Below are 21,088 nucleotides of genomic sequence, written 5' to 3' on the forward strand. Positions count from 1 at the left end.
ATATCAGAGCTTAAGCAGGTACAAAGGCGGCAACTAAAGTGATAAAACGGAATGTGTGGACTACAATACCCAGAGGTTATCAAAATTGGTGTTTAGGAAGTAAAAACAAAAACTGAAGAACGATCTAATAACTATGTATAAATATATCAGGGGACAATACAGAGATCTCCCCAATCATTTATTTATAGCCAGGACTGTAACAAGGGGGTGCCTTAATAACTATGTATAATATATCAGGGGTCAGTACAGAGATCTCTCCCATCTTCTATTTTACCCAGCACTGTGACTAACAAGGGGGCTCCCTATATGTCAAAAGGAAAGAAGGTTTCTATATAACAATCTAGGGGGTTCTTTACTGTAAGGTTATAGAACGCTCTGCCTGAGGACATCACGATGCAGAACTCGATAAAAGAGTATAAGAAGGGCCTGGACACCTTTCTTGAGTGATACATTATATAGCTGATTTGTTTCACCTAAAATGGTAAAAATTAGCTTCTACCTCACTGGAGTTTTTTTTGTTTGCCTTCCTCTGGATGAACATTGGGGGTGGGGTGGAATATGTCAATCTATTGTGCAGGATAAATAATGTGATACTTTGATAATACCATATATTACATTATACCGCGATCTGTCAGGTAGTCTATCAAGTCACACCACAGGCACGGTTTCATAGGCAATTGGTAATGACAGCATGCAGAAGACCCTGGCTGCCATGGTAACTGAAAAGCACCTGCAGTCTTATCACGTTGGGGGCGGGCATTGGGGATCCCTTATACTCCAATCCAAGCATTTGAATGCCGCTGTTAGGCTGGGTTCACACAGGGCGGATTCTTGACGGAAATCTCGCGGTTTGGCCGCAGCGAAAAAAACGCGAGATTTCCGCCGGGAGAACCACTGCTTCAAAACCCGCGGCGGTTTTGAAGCGGCCCGGCTGCTTGCTCTATCGCTGCGGCCGACGCTCCCATAGAGGAGAGCGCGGCCGCAGCGGAAAAAAAAAATGAACATGCTGCGGTCGGCAAATCCGTGCCACAGCAGCGGCTTCTTACAGCTTAGCTGCAGCGGATTTGCCGTCCCATGTGGACGAGATTTCTGAGAAATTTCATCCACATGGCTGGCTAATCCCGGGATTAGCGCCCGCATGCGGATTTGCTGCGGCGAAATTCCGCACGGAATTTCCACGGCAAATCTGCCCCGTGTGAACCCAGCCTTAGAATTAACAGATGCATTTAAAGGGTTTACAGCAATGTTCAGCACGAGTGCTACTCGCATCTGTTACTGGGGGTTGTTCAGCTGCAAGAAAAAGTCAGCATTGCATGGAGCGGGATCAGCCCCCTATATAAATACAAACCTCAAAACTCCATGACTTAAATGTATATCTTGGAATGTTAAGGTAATTAAAAAGAAAAAAAAAAAAAAAGCTAAAAAATTTCTGCATAAGCGGGTATTTGCAACTTTTGTCTATGCCACTTTTCCCTGACAAGCTCTGCCCATTTATAGAAAAATCCAGAGTGGGGGGCAACTAAGACTGACAGATCTATGTATAGTTTACACCAGAGGCTGGCATAAATTATGCCAGAAATGTACACCAAGTCGGCTCTGGCGTACATTTATCTCAAGGTGCACGGAGGCGTAGAGGGAATGCGCTAAATACATGAAAAGGCATGTGCCCTTCACGTTCCCCATAGTCTCTCCTTCTGAAGCACCCGTCCTGCAATATGCAAACACCACATTGATGTAAATGGAGACTGTGTAATGTCCAGTTTCTCTTGCAGTGACGCAGCAGGGAAATAGAACACTTTTTACCAAGCTTCCCCAGGGGATTGTCAAAAGTGGAAAACCCATTTAACTCCAGAGGCAAATATTACAATAGTTGTACTTTTTCCTAAAATTAGAAGATCCATCTTTCTTTTGTAAATCTAGAACTTCAGGAATGAGATAAATCTGTTACAACACGGCTCAACCCATCTTCTTCTTGGCTTTATTAATCATTTACAAAGTATACAAAAAAACATGGAGTCCAGGCTCCTTCTAGGGGCCCATAAAAAGCAATAACAATTAAAAGAAATACCATATATTCTTGGGCTGTTTTCACAGAAAACAAGTTTACAGGATCGGACTGCCAGCCCCCCCTCCCATCCAGTGACATCGATGGGTACAACAGGTCCGAGTTTGCCCTGTTAATACTGTATTTAAATAGATCCACTTTTTGGTGGGGGGGCTTAATGCCAAAAGACCGTATTGAAGTGGTATCAGAACAGCAAAAACCTCATTGTATACTGATTGAAAGACTCTCCTAACGTGTAGGCCACAACACTGCATTATCTGCCTATAGATACCCTGTACATTACAGAGCAGCATGGTCACTATATACAATGTACAGATGCTCAGCATCATTGCAATTTACCATTATACATATAAAAAAGTAGTCAAAAAATAATCAGTGGTTTCCGATGCCAGTAAAGGAGTCCATAATGATGTAAAGTCTTTAGGAGTCTTTCAATTTAGTGTAAAGTTCCAGTCAGTGTAATACTCATTTTTAGAAGGTCCATCAAGAAGATCGAAGTAGGGCTGAAAACAACACTGAGTAACATAGTACTGCTTTAATGTTAACACAGGGAAGGAAGATTTCTGGAGGAAGTGTAAAAATAGTACGGTGACAAAGTGCAAGTGATTAATAGAAACCGGAGGAGGAAGTAGGAAAGAAAAATTTAACAAAAACATTTGCTTTCTTTCCTTACGCAGTGGTATTTCCGGTAATAGTACATCCCCTGCACCCCAACATTGATCCTTCCTTTTAGGAATCAAATGGATATTTACATCTTTTAGGATGTATGGTCAACGGAATAGGTAAAGATTCCAGGAACGCCCTGTTCTTTTTATTAGGTGCTTTTTTTTCCTCCTCAACTTATTTAAGTAGAACCAAAAATAATGCAAAACAGGTGGAAATTATCTGTCCGCTCCTCACATCTAGTTATAACAAGGGAGAGGATCTGAGCCTCACAGAAGCCATAATAAGAAAATCCAACAAGATTTCTCCTTCTTTCAGGAAAACACTGATAAAACAAAATGGTATTTCAAGAGTCGCTATAGAGGAGGGCCGTTGATGCCTGGATGGTAGAAGGCACAGCCGTTTTCATATCGGCAGTTTCCTTTCATCATGAAGTGTCGACAGACAGGACGAAGGGACATATCTGAAAACACAAGCAAAAGGTTTTACGATTGTATATAAATATTATGCAACTATTAAAAGGTTATTTCCATCTTAGACATTTATGGCATATCTTGTGGCTAGACTATAAATGTCTGACGGATTACAGATCCCACCTCTTTGATCCCCACAAAGCCGGCATCCAGCTAGAGCATAAACAGAGAGGCGGCTGCACATATGCATAGCAAGCAGCCACCTATTGATTACTTCACTGTCTGGATGCACCAGCCACCTAACCATGCAAGATGGGGTAAAGGGACCTTTGTTCTGAAGATAGGTGCATGTCCCAGAGGAAGGACATGCATCTATCACATTATTGGGATATTCTGTGGATAGAACATAAATGTCTAAAGTGGGAATTATCTATTTAAGTGTAAATAAAGAAAATCTGCAACATCAATTCAGTAGTTGCTCTTACCTCCACCATGTCCATGCCCTCGGTGTTCTCCACCATAACCTCTATGTTCCATCCCATGAGGCCCATCTCTTCCTCTACCAGGAGGCGGACCCCTTTCACCTCCTCTTCCACCTCTCCCTCTGTATCCTGGCTCACCTCCTCTGCCACCTCTACTTCTGTGGAATGGAGGAGGATGTCCTCTGTCACCTCTCATTCTCCCCCTTACTCCCATGTTTTCATGATGCTCGCCTCTCATGTCATTAGGTGGTGGCTCCCAGTAACCATCACGAGGAGGGGGTGGTCCCATCATCCGTGGACCACCAGGAGGCCCATGTGGCCCTATAAAACAAAATTATGTTTTGAGTCAGACATAGAAATGTGAACCATCCATTATATTAATAATCAATCTAAGTTTTGCCTAAGGGTGTCTACCCACTAGCGTTTTTTTTTTTTTGTTTTGCTGCGTTTTTGTTTCCAAATGTCAATGGGACTTTCTAATGTTAAAATTGCATTGCACAAAAATCGCAGCAACGCAAACTTTGCACTTATTGACATTATTCCAAACATCCATCTAAAACATCAAACTGAACTCCAGTACCTCTTTTCTGCTGACCTGCACCACTGCTGCTTTACAGCCAGCATCAGATATCCGTTGTTATTTAAAATGGCCACCAGGGAGGGAAAAAAACTACATCTCCCACAATGCCCCACTGACAATTGCTGACGAGTGCGTATTCACACCTTTACCAACTGTGTCGTCATTAGAGAATGTGAAGGCACTGATCAGTAAAGAGTGGAGCATACAGGATGTAACCATTGGATACCAATGGAGAAATAAGCGTTGGTGGGGGGGAAACCACAGGTAAAGCGATAACCTGCAGCTTTGTAAGACAAGTTATAACATTATATTGCAAAATTACAGGTTATCGCCTTATACAGCATAGAACTTTCACTTTGAATCACTAGAATACCCTTTTAGGTCCTGAGATTGGAATGGAATTGTGTGCCGCTATTCCACACAAGTTCAACTTGTCCATAAAGAATTTGAAAAGGAAACTGGGGAAAAAAAATAAAAATCTACATACCAGGATACGGTACGCCGGGCCCGGGTGGTGGATAGTGCTGAGGTGGTGGTGGCTGCTGTGGATTTTTTGGTGCTGGCGGTGGGAAACCATTGTTGGCCGGTATTGGACCTGCCATTCCTGGTCCACCTATAAAACAGAAGTAGCAGATTAGTTTGATAGGAGTTACTTATGTTGGGGTTCTCTCAATGCTCCCCTCAATTATACCGGCCAGAAGAAATCAATGACAGAGTCCAAGCTATGTGCAAAGCAGTCTAGCGTTTATTACAAAAAGCATGTTCCTTTATAGTATTTTCAAAGGGGAGTGGCATTTTTCCAATGTGCATACTTAGTAGTTTATCACATGCATAGAAACTAGTCATTAGGCCATTGTCTTACTGGAAACTGTTGCAAAATGACCTTTGTACAGAGAACAGAAAACAGGATGTAAAGATATATATTTTTTTGCTGAGTTGCTACTCTAACTTTTATTCCCATAAGAAGCCTATCTTGCTGTGCAAACAAAATAGAAGTGTAAAAGTTTATATCAGAAATGTTCATAGGAGACAAAATGGAGTTCATAGGCCCATGGCCTTCACACTTATGTTTATGCCGCTAAATTCTCCACTATCCAATGACTGTACCAGGACTACTCGATATAAATGGACTATAAAGCAAAATATGCCCATAATGCTGAAAAACTATTTAGATGCTCGAATGTCATACAAGTACAAAAACTAGAATTTAATTGAATCAGACCGCCTTTTGCCATTTCCAGAATGTTTACATTGTATGCTTTTCAGCCAACAGCCCTACCCTTTACTCAACTGTCTGTAATGCATAAAAAAGATCATTGTCTGTATTGAAGTATAGACATACAATACAATGACGTGAGTGTGCAATTAAGGAAGAGGGCAGACATTTATGGATCCGCTGGCACTTACATGGTCCTGGTGGTGAGTGGTTCTGATTCTGCGTCTGATTTTGCAATGATCCAAGTAGTTGTTTGATTTTGTCAGAGAAATCTGGCTGTTTCATCAAATCCTCCGTCTTTGCATTACCCTGAGCACTCTGAAATAGAACAATACCAAATAATGTTATCCACAAATAACTAGATCACTACAAATCATTAGTGGAAACAGAGCATAGCCAGAAGCCACACACTATATACAAATCTCACATGCAGTAATTCTCTTACCATTATGGAAGTCAAAAGCTCCTGCATGGTGTCTGGCAAGGGACTAGTCTGAGCCTTTGTATTACCCATGCTGCCCATTAAGTTAGCAAGTACAGGTGGCAATTTAGCACCGCCAGACAAATCTGGAGACTGAGAAGCTCCACTTTGATCCATGGCATCTATATATGACCCATCGTCCATGGAACAGTCCTATGGAAGAATTAAGATTGGTTACTAAGTGTTCAATGTGTAAGTGCAATGAAAAAGCTGAAGAAAAACAAAAAAGCACTGAATGGAAACCTATTTGTGGCTCAAATGCAGGAGAATAGATAGTATTGTTGTGCCCTGACTGACTAAGTATCTAAGGGTACTGAGAACCAGTTTTAGCCAGTAAGCCAGTCAGAAAGGACTCAGAAAATCATTAAAGCATATCTGTTTAGAACGTACCTCATCCAATGGTATGAGTTTCGGAGGTGCAGGTTCATAAGGCTCGGGGTCTGGCTCATGCGGTGTATCAGGAACACTGTGGTGGGTAAGAAAAACTAAATTACAATTCCGATTTCCACATAGTGGGGTTATTCTGGCTGCGATACTGTACTTCGTTAAGGAATGCCAACATTATAATGACAAAACGTTTATACCTCTCTTTGGACAGAAAAATTTCCTGCAGGATGCCCATCTCTCGCTCGGCTTGGGTGTGCTTTTCAGTACTGTTGCTGCCCATTAGTACAAGGGCTCCTGGAAGCATAAGGGGTCGCGGTGGTACCCAGGGTGTTGCTTCTTCCATAGCATCGTGACTAAGCCTTCGGGCATTCTGGAAAGCACGACGGTCCATTAGCATCTCTCGTTTGGCAGCTTCACCAAAGTCCTTAATCTTATTTACATTGACTGTAAATAAAAGATATAGAAATACAGTGAATATCAAAAAGACCAGGAATTCCATTAACAGTTATGATTCACACGACTACAATTTTCATTATAAAAACATACCTCTCTCCGTTTCATCCAGCTCAAAGTAGAAGTACTCCCGAAGGTGGCTTTCATCTGGCCAGCTGACTGTTTTCCTCTTCTTTCCCTTCTTTGTCAGTAGAGGGACTTCTGGTTCATTAGGCTTCGCCTCTGTTGATGAAGGTGCGGGAGCAGAAACTATTAAAAGGAAACAGATGTAATATCAGTTACAGGCCTACAAAGAAGGAAAAGCTGAGAAAGCCGTACGCAGAACGAGGACTCACCTTCCATGGGCTCTGGAAGCTCCACTGCAGGAACTGGAGTCCCAGGTCTCTCCACATCCATCCCTTCAGCTGGTGGCTCTGGGTCAGGAGAAGGTGGCTTGGAAACAGTTGCATCTCCTTGAGACTTGCTGTCAAATGGACTAGGCTGCAAGTACAAAAGGGGTACACTATAGATACAGGTAAAACGTAACAAGTGTCTAGAAACCGTGCCCAGAAAAAAGTACGAACCTTATTACTGGTTGGAGAAACAGCTTTCTTCTTCTTTTTGATCTTTATTCCAGGAACAGGTGCAGAATTCAGTGCATCCAGAAAACCTAAGCTCTCCATCGCTGGACAGGGATAATGTAATTGATTATTTGAGGGTATGGTTAAAGACAATTAGGCCATATTTACAATGCAGATATTCTGGTTTGAGTTTTATGTGTTGCAAAGCATACAAAAGTAGACCACATTGTTTGCGATGGGTCTGTTCACACAGGCTATTTCTCTCTTGCAGAGATGCAACGAGACAGTAATCCGGAATGTCCTATTATTGTGCAAGTTCTGCACATCACACAGCACACGGACAGGGTGTCAATGTATTATGTGATGCACCCGAGAATCTTGGGCACGACACACTATTGGCCGTGTAAATATGGCCTTACTGCTAGACGGGATACAACACTGCTGCTCTTTTAATCCTCATTTGCCGGGGATACAACACTGGACATTGGGTAAAAAAAAAAAAATGAGAGGAAGGCCTTATGTCTACGTCCGAATCAGTAAAGCGCTGTCTTCCCACAGTGTTTTATAAGTGTTGGTAAATACCAGGTTTGCCAGGAGAGAGAGTATGGCTGCGAGTGTACTGTGCATGCCTGCGTATCACATGCATGCAGTCATGCGCAGTGTGACTTTTTAAAAAAAATTCCCCACTCTGTTTCTTAGCAGGGTTGCGTATTAAAATGCTGTCCATAAGCAATGTACTGCATATGGAGAGTGTTTGCATATGATGCCCATACAAAAGTATAGAGCACACGCTGCATGATTTGCAGAGAAACAGAGCATACTGTTATCTATTTCTTGTGCGTATCTACACGCACATGTGCATGCATCAATGAAAGTCCATTGACTATCATTTGCTCCATTCACGCGGCCATGCAAAGCACGTGAAATATGCGGTGGAAAAATGCCTGTGGACATGAGCCTAAATTCACATACCCTGTTCCCCCATAAATAAGCCCTACCCTGAAAATAAGCCCTACTTTGATTTGGGGAGATTTTGAAGGGGGCATAAAATATAAGCCCTACCCCAAAAATAAGTCCTAGCTACATTACATTAAAAAAAAAATACATACCTAGCAGGATTGGTTCAGGTCCTCCTGCTGCTGTCCAGAGCTCCGCGTTCTGCAGTCCTTGTTCACCCACAGAGGATCAGCTCCTGGTTAGGGGATTAAAAAATCCCACCTCCAGGAAGTGATGGCTCTGATTGGTTTTTGAGTGCTGCTCAGCCAATCAATGCAGCGCTCGATGAAACAATGCAATGGCTGTGATTGGTTCATCAAGAGCGGCATTGATTGGCTGAGCAGCGGTGGAAGAACCAATCACTGCCACTGTGTTGTAGAGGCAGAATTTATAAATCGGCCAATCAACGCCATGGCTCAGAGCGTCGGAGCTCCGGAGAGCAGCAAGAAGGACCTGGACTGAGCCTGCTAGGTAAGTATAATACGACATCCCCTAAAAATAATACCTAGCGCCTCTTTTGGGGCAAAAAATAATATAAGACAGGGTCTTATTTTTAGGGAAACACGGTAAACGGGAGAAGAGCACAAAAGAAAAGAAAGAAATAGTTATGGAGAAATCTGAGGCTTGATACATACGCTGAGGAGGGATGATCTTGACTTTGATTTCTTTGGCAGCATTTGGCGTAGTATTGAGAGGTTTATACTTTTTCTCGGCAGGAGCAGCATCAGTGGTAGAGGGTACAGGTCTGGTGGGATAGTACAGGAGTGAGTAAAACAATCCATCAATCAATAAGCCATATGCTGTTAGGAAAGAACTATATAAAGTGGCTCTAGAAAGTACAAAACTGCTATAAGCAGCGCACGGCCTGCCCTGTAATATCAGAGGACTAGAAGCACTAGATATTCCAGAATATTTTAGCTGCACTTCATTAGAAAAACATAAAATCACTTATTAGAGCTGCTTGGTTTTTAGCTCACCTATAAACCATGTGGCTGTTGGCCCATTTGTAAAGGCAATCATTCATATGTGAATGACTGCTTGTTTACCCTATATAGATGTAGATATCCAGTGTGCTCCGCCTCCATTCAGTGAGCGATTATCACTCCTGTGTGAAAGCGGCTGTTTCGTGTAACAGTACCCTTAGATGGCGGTGTTCAGTCAACAGCCATTTCTCTAAGTTTCCCAATACACTTGACTCAGCCAAGCATACACGTGTTCTCAATGAGAAGCAGGGAATAAGCAGCTGCCATACACCTCTTCTCTCCAGTGAGAACAAATGATTGTGCATGTTAAAATTCAACATGCCCAACCTTTTTTCCCATAACATCTGCTATCAAAGAAAAGCCAGGACACGACCATACACATTAGAAGGTCAACTTGCCTTGTCACAATTGTCAGATGACATTTGTCTCATGTGTAGGAGCACCTTAAAGGATATTGACACAGGAGGAAAATGTGCATTAACAATTGACATGCTGCAGATGTAAATTCCACACCGCTTGTCAAAAAACATGCAGATTCTTCCACAGCAGACCTGGATAGAAAATTTGTAGTAATTTCCCTAGGTGTGGTAATCGCTTTTGCGCCACTGTCCTCTGCAACTTTTTAACTAATTAGCAGATTCTCCAAATGTAGAAGAAATTCATGGCAAGTTTCTCCTGCTACGTCTGGACTCAGACATGCGGATTTTGCAATGGATTCACTGCAAATTTCACCAATATACACAGAAGTGATGAAGTGCACAGTAAAAATCCTCACCGTAATTGACTAGCTGCAGATTTCCAAATCTGAAGCACACCTGTTTTTCCATAAAAATTTTTTCAGCTACATGTGCGTGAGGTTTTGAAAACCTCATCCGCAATGCATTGTACTGCATTTAAATGTGGATTTGTAGTGCTGGAAGTCAGCATAACATTTCCAGCAGCCCCTTTGTGCAGGCAGAATAACAAACTTCAAAGCTATCACTTGTCTTGCTTACCCCTGCCTCTTTACTGGGACTGGCTTCAAGTATTTGTCAGATATAACTGGAACAGGTGTTGGTTTCTTTATGGGGGCCAGAGATGGAGCTTCAACTTCCAGACCTGCAGATGAAGATGCAGAAAAGTAATCCGTCAAATAGTGAAAACAATGAGTCTGGGAGAAAAACAACTGAAGTGTTCATAGTGATGTCACTCACCTGTAGATCTGAATTTTGCATGACTTGGGGCTGTAGTGCGCTGGGTCTTTGGTTTCTCTTTCTTCTTATCCCCTTGATCCTCAATTCGAGATTCAGTTCTAGCCTCTGCAGCCTTATCTGCAATAGGTGATCGCACTTTTACATCTTCTTTCTTTTTCTTTTTTTCTTTTTCTATTCGTGTACAAAAATAACATTTGGTGAAGGGGACTGGATTACAATCAGAACCTCAGAAGATCTATAAAGACAAATACTTTGTTTCTATTTCTTTGAAGCCATTTCATCTCACCTGGAGGTAGAAGGTTGCTTTGGGTTCGGATGACAGTCATCCAATCACTGACCAAAACCCCTGCTAACTTTCGAAGCTCTGAGGAAAAATGAAGGAAAGAAAATAATTTCGCATTTTGCCCTGTAACACAATAAGATATAGCAGAGTTGGTGGCGGCGCACAAGTAGGTTTGCATTACATCTTACCTTCATCCTCACTGGTTTTGCTGAGCTGCTTGACTAATTTTGCTGTGTTGTTCTGAAGAGATAAAGCAGGGAATATGGTAAAGAATGCAAAACATCAACAGAAATGAAAGTGTTTAATACATTTAAAAAATTAAATACTCCTTAGAGAGGTGCATAAATTGGACTTCCATCTAAAAGCGGTTGTCTGGTTTAAAAAACAGAATTAAAGGGGTATTTCGTTCAGTGGATAATATTACACGTTTTCACTCATCCACTGGATGGGTGAAAACGGACATCGGTTGTGGCCTGACCGCTGGGACCTTAACAATCCCTAGAATGGGGGACCCATGTTCCCACTATTTCACAGTTTATGATCTCTTTTCACATTTTTTTAGTGTAGTAGCACTGTGTTAAGCTATCTGTCTGACCCATTGAAATAAATGGAAAGGCAGGGCGTATGCATGGCCATGGCTCCATTCATTTCAATGCAGAATGAGCAACCAGCAGCCTATTCACCACTATCTACAGAAATGTATGAAGGGATCGTAAGCTGCCAAAACATTGGGAACACGGGTCCTCTATTCTTGGGATTGGTGGAGATCCCAGAGGTTGGACCCCCCCCACCAATCTATCAGTTTTCACTGATCAAGTGAATGGGTGAAAACGTGTAATTTTATCCACTGACCAGAATACCACTTTAATAGAGTCTCTGTTCAGTATCCCCAACTATAAACCACAGCAAAGAACAGCTACAAGGAGTCTTCTCTCCCTCCAGATTGCACATCCAAATCTGCTGCTTGTGAATATGCATAAATATGTGTGTGTTTACCAGCTTCAGGTGGTCCACAGTGAGAGGTAAGTGCTGTAGTGTAAGGAGAATCTGGTGCAGTAGCGGACTGTTGTTATTGGTGCGGGCGTAGGTCAGCCAGTTATTCAGCAGCTTGTATCCACCAACACGAATAAACCTGAAAGCCAAACATCAAACAAAAGGTTCAGTGTCGTCGTCCACCCCATCTATCCCATCCTCTGCTTTTGCTTTGATAATCATACACAGAAGAATACGCAGTAATCAGTGGGGCTACTAAAGGTGGACAACTCGATCTTCGTGCAGGGGAGCGCTAACACCACCCATGGGCCCATCCTTTCATAAACTCTGGGTGCATAGGAGCCTATGGATGTGTGTGTCTTGTGCACTGAAGGCTACCCTGGTGACTATACCGAACAAAGTACAAACAAAGTGTGAACAGACCGTCACTGGTGACAACGATACACTGAAGGGGCCCATGCATGCAGTGATTTGTACCGCTTATGGTTTATCACAAACAGCCGTTATTTCACCATTTGGTTTTCACCAATAAGCACGTGGTTTTTATGCACCAAACTTGCTACGCAGCTGCAAGCCACTTTAGATTACTGTGGGATTGTGCGCAACTGTTACAAGTACAGGCGTCCTAAACGGGGTTCACTAATAGTGTTCATATGTACAAAATTTTTTTTAAAAATAAGATAAAACATATGCAGAGAGTCGTACAAGCGATTGACTTACTTAGAGAGGATTTCTGGGGCTTGTGTCTTAAGGATAACGTTCAGGTAGACGCAGCGGCTCACCAGCTTTTTAGATTCTTTCATCAAGCTGAAGAAAACATTCAGAGAGGTCAGACATGGTGAAAACATAGAATGGACCATAAAGGAATGATGTGAATGACATCTAGATACACCTACTTGTAAATTTTGGTCATTGCATCAACCGCTTTTACTTCTCCTTCTTGCCCAAGGAAACAGTCAAGCCCCTTCAGGAGCTCAAGGGGGTCTATAGGTCCGGACCCCATACTGTTAGTGGCTAGAAGACAAAACACAAAGAAAGGGCATTAATTTACAAGTCGGCTCAAGACAGGTGCGAAATCAGAACTGCTTCTGAGATAAAACAGAAAATGTCAACAGAAGTAGCAAAATAGAAATGGGCCAAGTTCTGATTTTGATGAAAGCAGCGGAAGAAAGATTGCTAGGACGGAGTATAAATCAAGCATCAACCCTATCGGTCCTCCTAGCAGGAAACAGAGCAGCTAATTTATATTGGGACATTAGCCCCAAAAGTGACAATACAAGAGCAATCCGAAATATAAAGGCTCGTCCATGGTTGGACTGGTGCAGGTGATGTATATGTAGAACTAGGGATGGGATCTGTTCTTGTACTGTGAGATCAACAGTTCTCATCTCACCAGATGGGATCACATCCCATCCTCAGCAATAAGGACACGACTCATAAATGGAGCAGCAATATGCTTGACAAAGACCACGCTATGGTCGAAACGTTGAATGGCTATGGAATATGTACTTTGAAATAAACACGACTTGATCTTAGGATCTCGGTGTGAGTATATATGGAAAACAAACTTCCCTGAAATTGCTGCTCAGCTTTATCTTATATGGACTGGAGCAGCAATGTGGTCATGAGAAGAACATCGAAAAACTAAAAACATGGGGAGACATCTGAACCCCCCCAACATCCATTAACTTTGGTGTCATCAGGTCTTTAATAGGAGACCACAGCGCAGACCTTCCTGCACTTGCATTGGCGTTTTTAATGGTCCCAGCAAAATGTATGGATGAAGCAGTATGCCTATACACCCACCCTTTTAGGGGTTGTCCAGGACTAGAAGCGCCACACCTGTGCATAGCTTGTGTCTGGTATTGTAGCTCTGCTTCACTCAAGTGACTGGAAACGAGCTGCAAAACCACAAACAACATGCAGACAGGTGGGGTGCCGCTTTTTGGAAGAAAGCAGCCATGTTTCCATGGTCCCAGACAACCCCTTTGCAAATACTATATGTATCTTATTTTGTATAGGGCTGGATTGAAATACAGTAGACTCTGCTTCACCAACTCTGGGGGAAAGGGGTCTTACGATGTAACATTTGGCGCGTGCTCCTGCCTACAGTACACAGTGATGACGAGTCTTTTCTGCACGCCCTTCCATGCACCTCACTATTGTGCACTAGTTTATCACTTTTTATACGTTTCAGGTAGTTATATATCATTTCCAGAATACAGGTCTGTATATAGTCTACAAGCGGGCGGGTGGGCATGCATGCATGGGAGAAGACATGGCAGAGATTAGTCATCTCCATCCTAATGGACAGAGCAGTCTCACATTAGGTGGCTCTTTAGAATAGTTGAGGTACTTCTGGACAAACTTTCAGGAGATCGGCTCCTCCCTTCCAGGCCTGTTCCTCAGCTCCACAAAAAAAATGATATTCCGTACCATCCAGCACGAGAACCTTTCATTTTAGTCAAGTTGGATTCGGTTCCCCATTTTTATTTGCAGCTGAAATGTGAACAGACCCTGAAGTTTAGTAAGGCAAAAGGAGGATCTCGTAGAAAGCAAAATGTCCAGTACGGATTATTCGATCATGACAGACGGTTTTGATATCATCATTTCGGACTCCAGGAATGGTTCACAGTTTAGTATTGTTGAGGCAAGTAGTTGATAAGGCTGCAGAGAATATCAGCTCAGGGCGCTGTGGGATTTTTATGCTTATGGTGGCTGAGACGACAAAAAAAAAAGAAGGTTTATTTCCTTAGGTCATAGCCTGAGGCCCTCACGGTTCATGTAATTCACTGACAGATATTACACACTTGCTTTTTCACTGCTGACCACTAGACGGAGTCAGAGAGGATCTGAAACAGACACAAACCGCCTCCTCCTGGCACCGACACACAGGCTGAATTATATCCAAACACACACTCATCATGACACACATCACACACTATCTGCCATCGCCCCTTTGCCCTGACTGAACTTGCTGGATGACACTTTGTAACTATTTTGTATTTGCTAATGATGTAATGAGAAAGGATATTCTATCAAACCGATGCAAACAAAGTGCAAGAACTCGGTGCAGCAAATAAAAAACATGTCTTAAAGGAGTCCTCCCATCATATATCCACAGATTACACCATTAACATCTGATAGAGTGCAGGTGAGACCCCCAACTATCTGCAGAACAGGGGTCTAACGACCCCAACCCCACCTATTACTGCAGCAAGTGCTCGGACGTTTCCAGAGCAGAAATTAATGGCAGGCGATGCAGAAGTGGAGCCACACTAGTTGCACAGCAGCAGCTTCCACAGGAGGGCAGAAACCCCTGTTCCGGAGAGAGATGTGGGTCACACATCGGACATTCAGTGGGATATTCCAGTAACATCAAGTTATCTTCTATCCTGTTAGTCGATCAGTGGGGGTCTGATCCCTGGGACCCCCACCAATCACCTGATCGGGTTCCTGTGTCCCCCAAGAGACTGATGAAATAAACGTGGCAGCAACGCTCATACTTGGCCACGGCTTCATTCATTTCAGTGGAAGCACTGGGCAATCCATTGAAAAGAATGGAGCGATGGCTGAGCAGGCCTCCAGTCACTGCTAATTTCTTGGGGAATACGGGGCCCCCGTCCTGGCAATTGGATCACCACTGATCATATAGTTATCCCCATACCTGATAACTTAATGTCACAGGATACCCCTTTAAGGTATATCCACAGGGTCAGTCTCGGCTCGGATTACTACTTTTAGAGCGTTTACAAAAAAAAAATGCTTTGTTTCTTCCAGCTGTTAGCTATGAGTCAACGGGAACGTGTGAAACTAATTACAATTCCTGTTTTTGCATTGCTTTATCTTGTTTTGGGTGCATTTTTCAGATTTTTTCTCCCCTAAACACAGCACACTCGGGGTTTGGCGCTTTCATGAACACCGCTCTATGGAGAAAATGCATAAAAAAATGAGTGCAATATATATTATGAAAAACAAAAACTAAAGAAAGCCTGCGGGAGCACGGACACGGATATTATTGAAGCAGATTCGGATGCCAAAATTATTTTAGCAGTCCATTGAGGTCAATGGGAATCTGCACTGCAGTTCATACAGCTGGACTTTTCCACATGCAGATTTGAAGGTAATGCCACGGGGAATACAAAAAAAAAATCTAAACCATCAGATGCCCACAAACTGATTTGCCCACTGAAAGGCTAAACCCGCGTGCGGATCCACAGCATTTAGAGTGATAGCATGCAGCAGAGAAGCTAGGCCTAGCCTCACACCTGCCACAGGTTATGGGGGGCAAATCCACATCAGATCTCTCAGTGTGGACCAGGCCTGAGGGCAGTTCTGCAGGGTTTTAGGGAAATTATGTATTTTTTTTTTAAGTGTTTTTTTCCATCTAAAACAGTTGTGGCCCGATGTTAGCTGCGGGTCAATAGGGAGTTATGAATCGCACTACAAACCCTGTGTATATTTTTTTTGTGTGCGTTTCTCACTTTTATGACTTTTTTTTCAGCCCATGGCATTTTTTTTCAGATGATTCCCCATAGACTTCTCTATGTTGGTACACACCACTGGGAAAAAATATGTGAAAAAAAGCATGAAGTACACAGAAATCACACATGAAGAGAACCCATCGGATTTAATGGGTGTATTTATATATGCAATTCTTCTCTCGCAACAACGCTAGAGAAAAATCGCCGAGTATCTAAATTTGGGGCGATTCGGTTTAAGAATCGCCCCTTCGTCTCTATGTGGGCATGCGGTTTTGCTCTCATAGGAAGTAATAGGCAATTTTCACACATTAAAGTCACAAGTGCTGAGATGCATTTCTCACAAAACGCATCGCACTCACATAAAAAGTGCGGCTCTGCAAATTTGATATCGGTCTGAGTTCCTCGGACCGAAAATCGCACTGGCCCATGTGAATGCACCCTAAGGGAACGATTATGTGTACCGGAATAGTCTGCAATACGCTGCAGAATATTCCGTTATGCGTATCTGAAAAGGACTTCATTCTGCCAGCAATCCCATGCCGAATTATGAACGGGTTTCCAGCAGTATAGAAAAAAAAAAAGGGGGTGGGGGTCTGCCATATTTCCAGAAGCAGCTCCACATCTGTTCACAGGCAGCAGCACTCACATGGGATTGAGCTGCAGACAAGACACGGCCTGCGGGCCGGTGTCACGCCATTCCTGGAAAGACTGCAGACCCCTTTCTTCTAGTCCTGTATAACCCATTTAATAAGTGTAAATTAGCAGGATACCAGCCTGCCACGCATATACTGCATGTTGACAGGGAATGTATGGGATTAGCAATCAGGTCTGTCCCAGCAACAGCACCACCCGTTGTCAGTGGGCAGAGTTTGGTATTGCACTTCGACCCCAATTAACTTGAGCCGAGTCCCATAAGCATGCACTTATAAAGTGGTGATTTCCAGCAGTTATAGGAGAATAGCATACATTATATACACGCACACACCTGTACATACGCACAGACACCCCGGAGGTATTCTCTTACCAACACTTGTGCTGGAGTCATCTGAAGGACCATCCTCTATTCCAATCATTACATGCAGTGATGGGAGCCATAAGACTTGTCTCTGTGCTAAAAGCATTCATACGGCCGCCACAACACCAAAAGCGTAAACACTGGCTCCACGTTACTCACCCCGTGCCTCCTGGGAACGCTTATGACAAGTAAAACCTACCCTACGTGTGGCTCTAAAATACAACAGTATAAAGTAATGGTAGGAAAAGACAAGGGAAAAAAAACCAAAAAAAACCTTCCCTGGTAAAAGGCGCCATATTAAATATTTCTAAACAAAAGTATTGGCAAATATAATTAGAAACGGGCAAAGCAAAAAAAATAAAAACTATCTAATGTCTAAAAGTAAGACAGATACAATGTTACAGCAAGGAAAGGGGAAAAAAAAAGGTACAGAACAAAACAGACTAAGATGATGACTGTCAGGCCTCATTACTAAACCTCTGGGAAAACGTCAGGCGGGCCGACTGCATGAGATCTTATGCAATACCGAGTAAAAATATACTAAAAAGTGACCTCCTGCAGCAGGAAGGGCCGGCGGGGAGCAGAACGTGCCGTGGGGGAGAAATGGTTTCTGTCTATTCTCCATGGAGAGGGGGATTCCCTTCCCCAAGGAGCAGAAGGGCCGGGGAGCAATCTGTAACCTAAAGAGTACACGAATATATCTATTATTTATTATATACAGTCCACACTGATCTACTCTACAACTCTATGGCATCAGCAAATGTACACGTTTTCTTCTAATTAGAAATACTGGACCAATTATACATGGAAAACCGCAACGTCCCTGCATTCTGGCTCTTAGGACATTTTTGTTCCCTCTCCTGAATATGTAAAATCTAAGCTTTGACGAACCCGAGATACAAAGAAGGTGCAAGAACTTACTTGTATAAAGTAACACTAAAATCTGCCATCAAACAAAACATAAATGTGCTGTGTTCTCAGTGTTGGCTACAACAGAATACGTTCATTAGGTGGGATGGAAGCAGAATGTAGCAGTTAATAACACGGCAATGGTCAGAATACACTACAAGTCTGTTCACCATCACTGTATCCCCCTCTCTAGCCTATCCGCATAGAAAGCACTAGCTGGCAGTACGACTCGTTGGGCGCCAGACCCGACATTTCACTGTGTCGCCTCCTTTCTGCTCCTCTACCACAGAGGGCATTTGTAGATGAAATGAGGGCGTTCCTAGGAGCCGATCACAAGGCCAACCCACTGCAGTGCAATCCGTCCGCCCACCCGAGCAGAAAAACAAAGGAGGGACGGGAGCCATTTTGCAGTTGGAACTTGCTAGAGATTAAAAAACAACAAGCCCGGCGGCCATCTTAGAGAAGTGATCCGAAGCTTCAGATAGAAAGGAAGGCAAAAAAATATTAAAAAATGCAATTAAAAAAAACTCAATTGGAAAAAAAGAATAAATGCAATTAAAAAAAAATCATATAAATCAAATCAAACTATATATATAGATATATATACATATAAAGTCAGAAAACTGATATTCACGGCTACAATGAAATGTGTGTTGTAATAATCAGACGGAATGAAGATTATGAGATGCCAAGCATAATGAGCCAGAACAATAATAAGCTATAGATTGGGTCCCTACACTCCCACGGCCTAAGACAGTCATTCATGTAATACTCGGATTGCAGAAGACATCGGCAGCTCAGCAATCTTTATTGCTAGATTGCATGCAGTTCTCTTTGCCATAGAAGAAAAAAAAAGCCTCTGCTGTGTAAATAGGAACCGAAATGCCATCTACTACAGTAATAGGGATCCGCAGATAGGAATACATGTCCGTCCGGTGGAGGTCTGACATTGTGCCCCCACACCAGTGATTTACAGCTCTACTCCTCGTCCTGCCTGCTGGGGGGCAGCTTGAGATTTGCCATCATTTCTGGACCGTCTCTCCCTGCAATCTTTATGTACAGATTGCTTATGGATCTTTTTGGGTTCTCATCCGGGTGGGGGGCAAAAAGCCTCATAATAATAACTTGTCTGTCTTCCTCCTCATCTGCCATGTCGTCTCCCACACAGAGATGACGCTTTATGACCGACTCCCAACATCATCTCTCGTGTGGGAGCTCATTAATCTACAAGTACAGAAAAATACGTCTCAGTGGCTCATAAACGCCGGCTGATCCAAGCGCCTGCTACTCGTTATGTCTCCCGCTCATCTGTATATGAGGTGAATAATGCATGCCAAATTATATACACATGATGGCGCGGAAAGAAAAAAAGGGGGGAGGTCAATTATTTCTCTGCAGCTTTTGTCTTGCCTCAACAATTCAGACTGCGCCATTATTTCTAGAGTCCAAAGAGATTCATCAGACTGGTTGTCACGTCACGGCCTTTTAAGGCAGGGGGCATAGAGTTGTTTTTTTTTGTGGGGGAGGGGTAGGGAGTTAGAGATTATATGTACATTAAAAAAAAAAAAAAGTTGGTTTCCAAGGTCGTTTGAAAAAAGCAACACTTACTATCCAAAACTCTCCTCCTGTGCTTCGTACGCAGGTATTAGGCTAAATTAAAAAAAAAAAAGGAAGGAAGGAAAAGTAATGGGGTGGGGGAGGGGCAGTGCCCTTTAAGACAACAACGTGCCTCTCGACTACGGCCACATGAAGAAAGCCGTGGTGGCCATCTTATAAAAGGGCGTAGCAACTCACAGCGCTGGAAAACAGCCAGGAATTGCTTCAAAAAAAAGCTCTGGAGGACGTAGGTTATCTTTCACGTGGAAAGACGGGCGACTACGTTTATTACCAGGGCCTCTCCAGGCCGCACCGCCCTGTAGTCAGGTGAGGGGGACGATATGTCGGCTTTTTTTAATAGAAGCGGCACAAAATTATACGGGATTGATGGGAAAAATGGCTGTAAGTCGTATGAAGGAAGGTCTCCGGCAGAAAGGTGGTCTTCATCCAGCAAAAACAGGGGAGAAGCTTCTGGGTCTTTAGTGATTAAGCTTTTTAACTATCGTCCATAATCATGGTGGAGATGTGGAAAAGCCAGAATGTTCGAGAAGAACCTGTGAGGAACGAAAGAAGAGCATTAAGTACCTTAGAACAGCAGACAATGGCGTTTGAACAAACAAGGGCGGGTAATGGCGGCGGGAAGGGGATGAGGAACACGAGGGGGGGGGGGATTTCAGCGAGGAAAGAGCAAGGACTCCTAGCACCTTACATACCTGACGACGAAGCCTGGAATGGCGGACTGATGACGCATTCGCATTTATATAGGCTCCGACGTCAGAGGGGGGCGGAGAAAAACCGACGCTGAAATTACGAGCGTGATTGGCTGAATGAGGCCGGCAGATTCTAGACATCGGGTAGAGACTGCTGACGTCGTACTGCTAACCAATGAGAAGCTGTTTAACCGCCGACGAAGGTGACTCCGCCCACGGACTTTGCCTCGACGCTAAGCTGCTTATATGATACTAACCTTCGCTGTTCGGCGGGTTCTTGTCCTTCTTTTCCCTCACGGGTACAGCCGTGTTATACCCGCCCGGAACCGAGGAGAAATATGCGTGTGTATATAATGTATAAAGCGATTCTTGGCTGGGGTGACGTCACGTCGTTCCCGCCCTTTCTTGCGGTGACTGACATGCGCTAGAGGACAAACTGTAGCGTCTCAGTTGGGGGCCATTTTGCGTGAGCTCTAGCCCATGTCATGTAAGGGTAGTCTTCAGAAAGATGGCGCCTGATGCAGTCTTAATAAAATCCTTAGTTTTTTCAATGACGCTAAATCTTTCATGACATTTTTAGAAAGGTAATAAGTAATGAGGCGCCGTCTCTGAGGAAGAAGCTTGTG

At 43.3% G+C, this 21,088-nt stretch overlaps 1 protein-coding gene across 2 annotated transcripts; it reads right to left on the bottom strand.

Annotated features, from left to right (window-relative positions):
• Positions 1 to 1,956: 1,956 nt before the first annotated feature.
• PPP1R10 (protein phosphatase 1 regulatory subunit 10) lies at positions 1,957 to 20,325 on the bottom strand. 2 transcript variants are annotated; one of them, XM_066581563.1, is made up of 19 exons: positions 19,765 to 20,325; positions 12,645 to 12,762; positions 12,469 to 12,555; positions 11,752 to 11,887; positions 10,944 to 10,995; positions 10,759 to 10,836; positions 10,473 to 10,643; positions 10,275 to 10,377; positions 8,932 to 9,041; positions 7,304 to 7,404; positions 7,076 to 7,220; positions 6,834 to 6,989; positions 6,485 to 6,731; positions 6,291 to 6,366; positions 5,865 to 6,053; positions 5,611 to 5,737; positions 4,691 to 4,816; positions 3,627 to 3,944; positions 1,957 to 3,191 (listed from the first exon to the last, which is right to left on the bottom strand). In XM_066581563.1, the coding sequence occupies exons 2-19, from the start codon at positions 12,749 to 12,751 to the stop codon at positions 3,085 to 3,087; spliced, it is 2,436 nt and encodes an 811-aa protein (XP_066437660.1). In that variant the 5' UTR covers positions 12,752 to 12,762; positions 19,765 to 20,325; the 3' UTR covers positions 1,957 to 3,084. The 2 variants fall into 2 exon arrangements, with proteins under 2 accessions (XP_066437660.1, XP_066437659.1); XM_066581562.1 differs by lacking the exon at positions 19,765 to 20,325 and adding an exon at positions 17,257 to 17,275.
• Positions 20,326 to 21,088: the final 763 nt, after the last annotated feature.

Source organism: Eleutherodactylus coqui, chromosome 10, assembly GCF_035609145.1.
Source record: "Eleutherodactylus coqui strain aEleCoq1 chromosome 10, aEleCoq1.hap1, whole genome shotgun sequence".
NCBI lineage: Eukaryota > Metazoa > Chordata > Amphibia > Anura > Eleutherodactylidae > Eleutherodactylus > Eleutherodactylus coqui.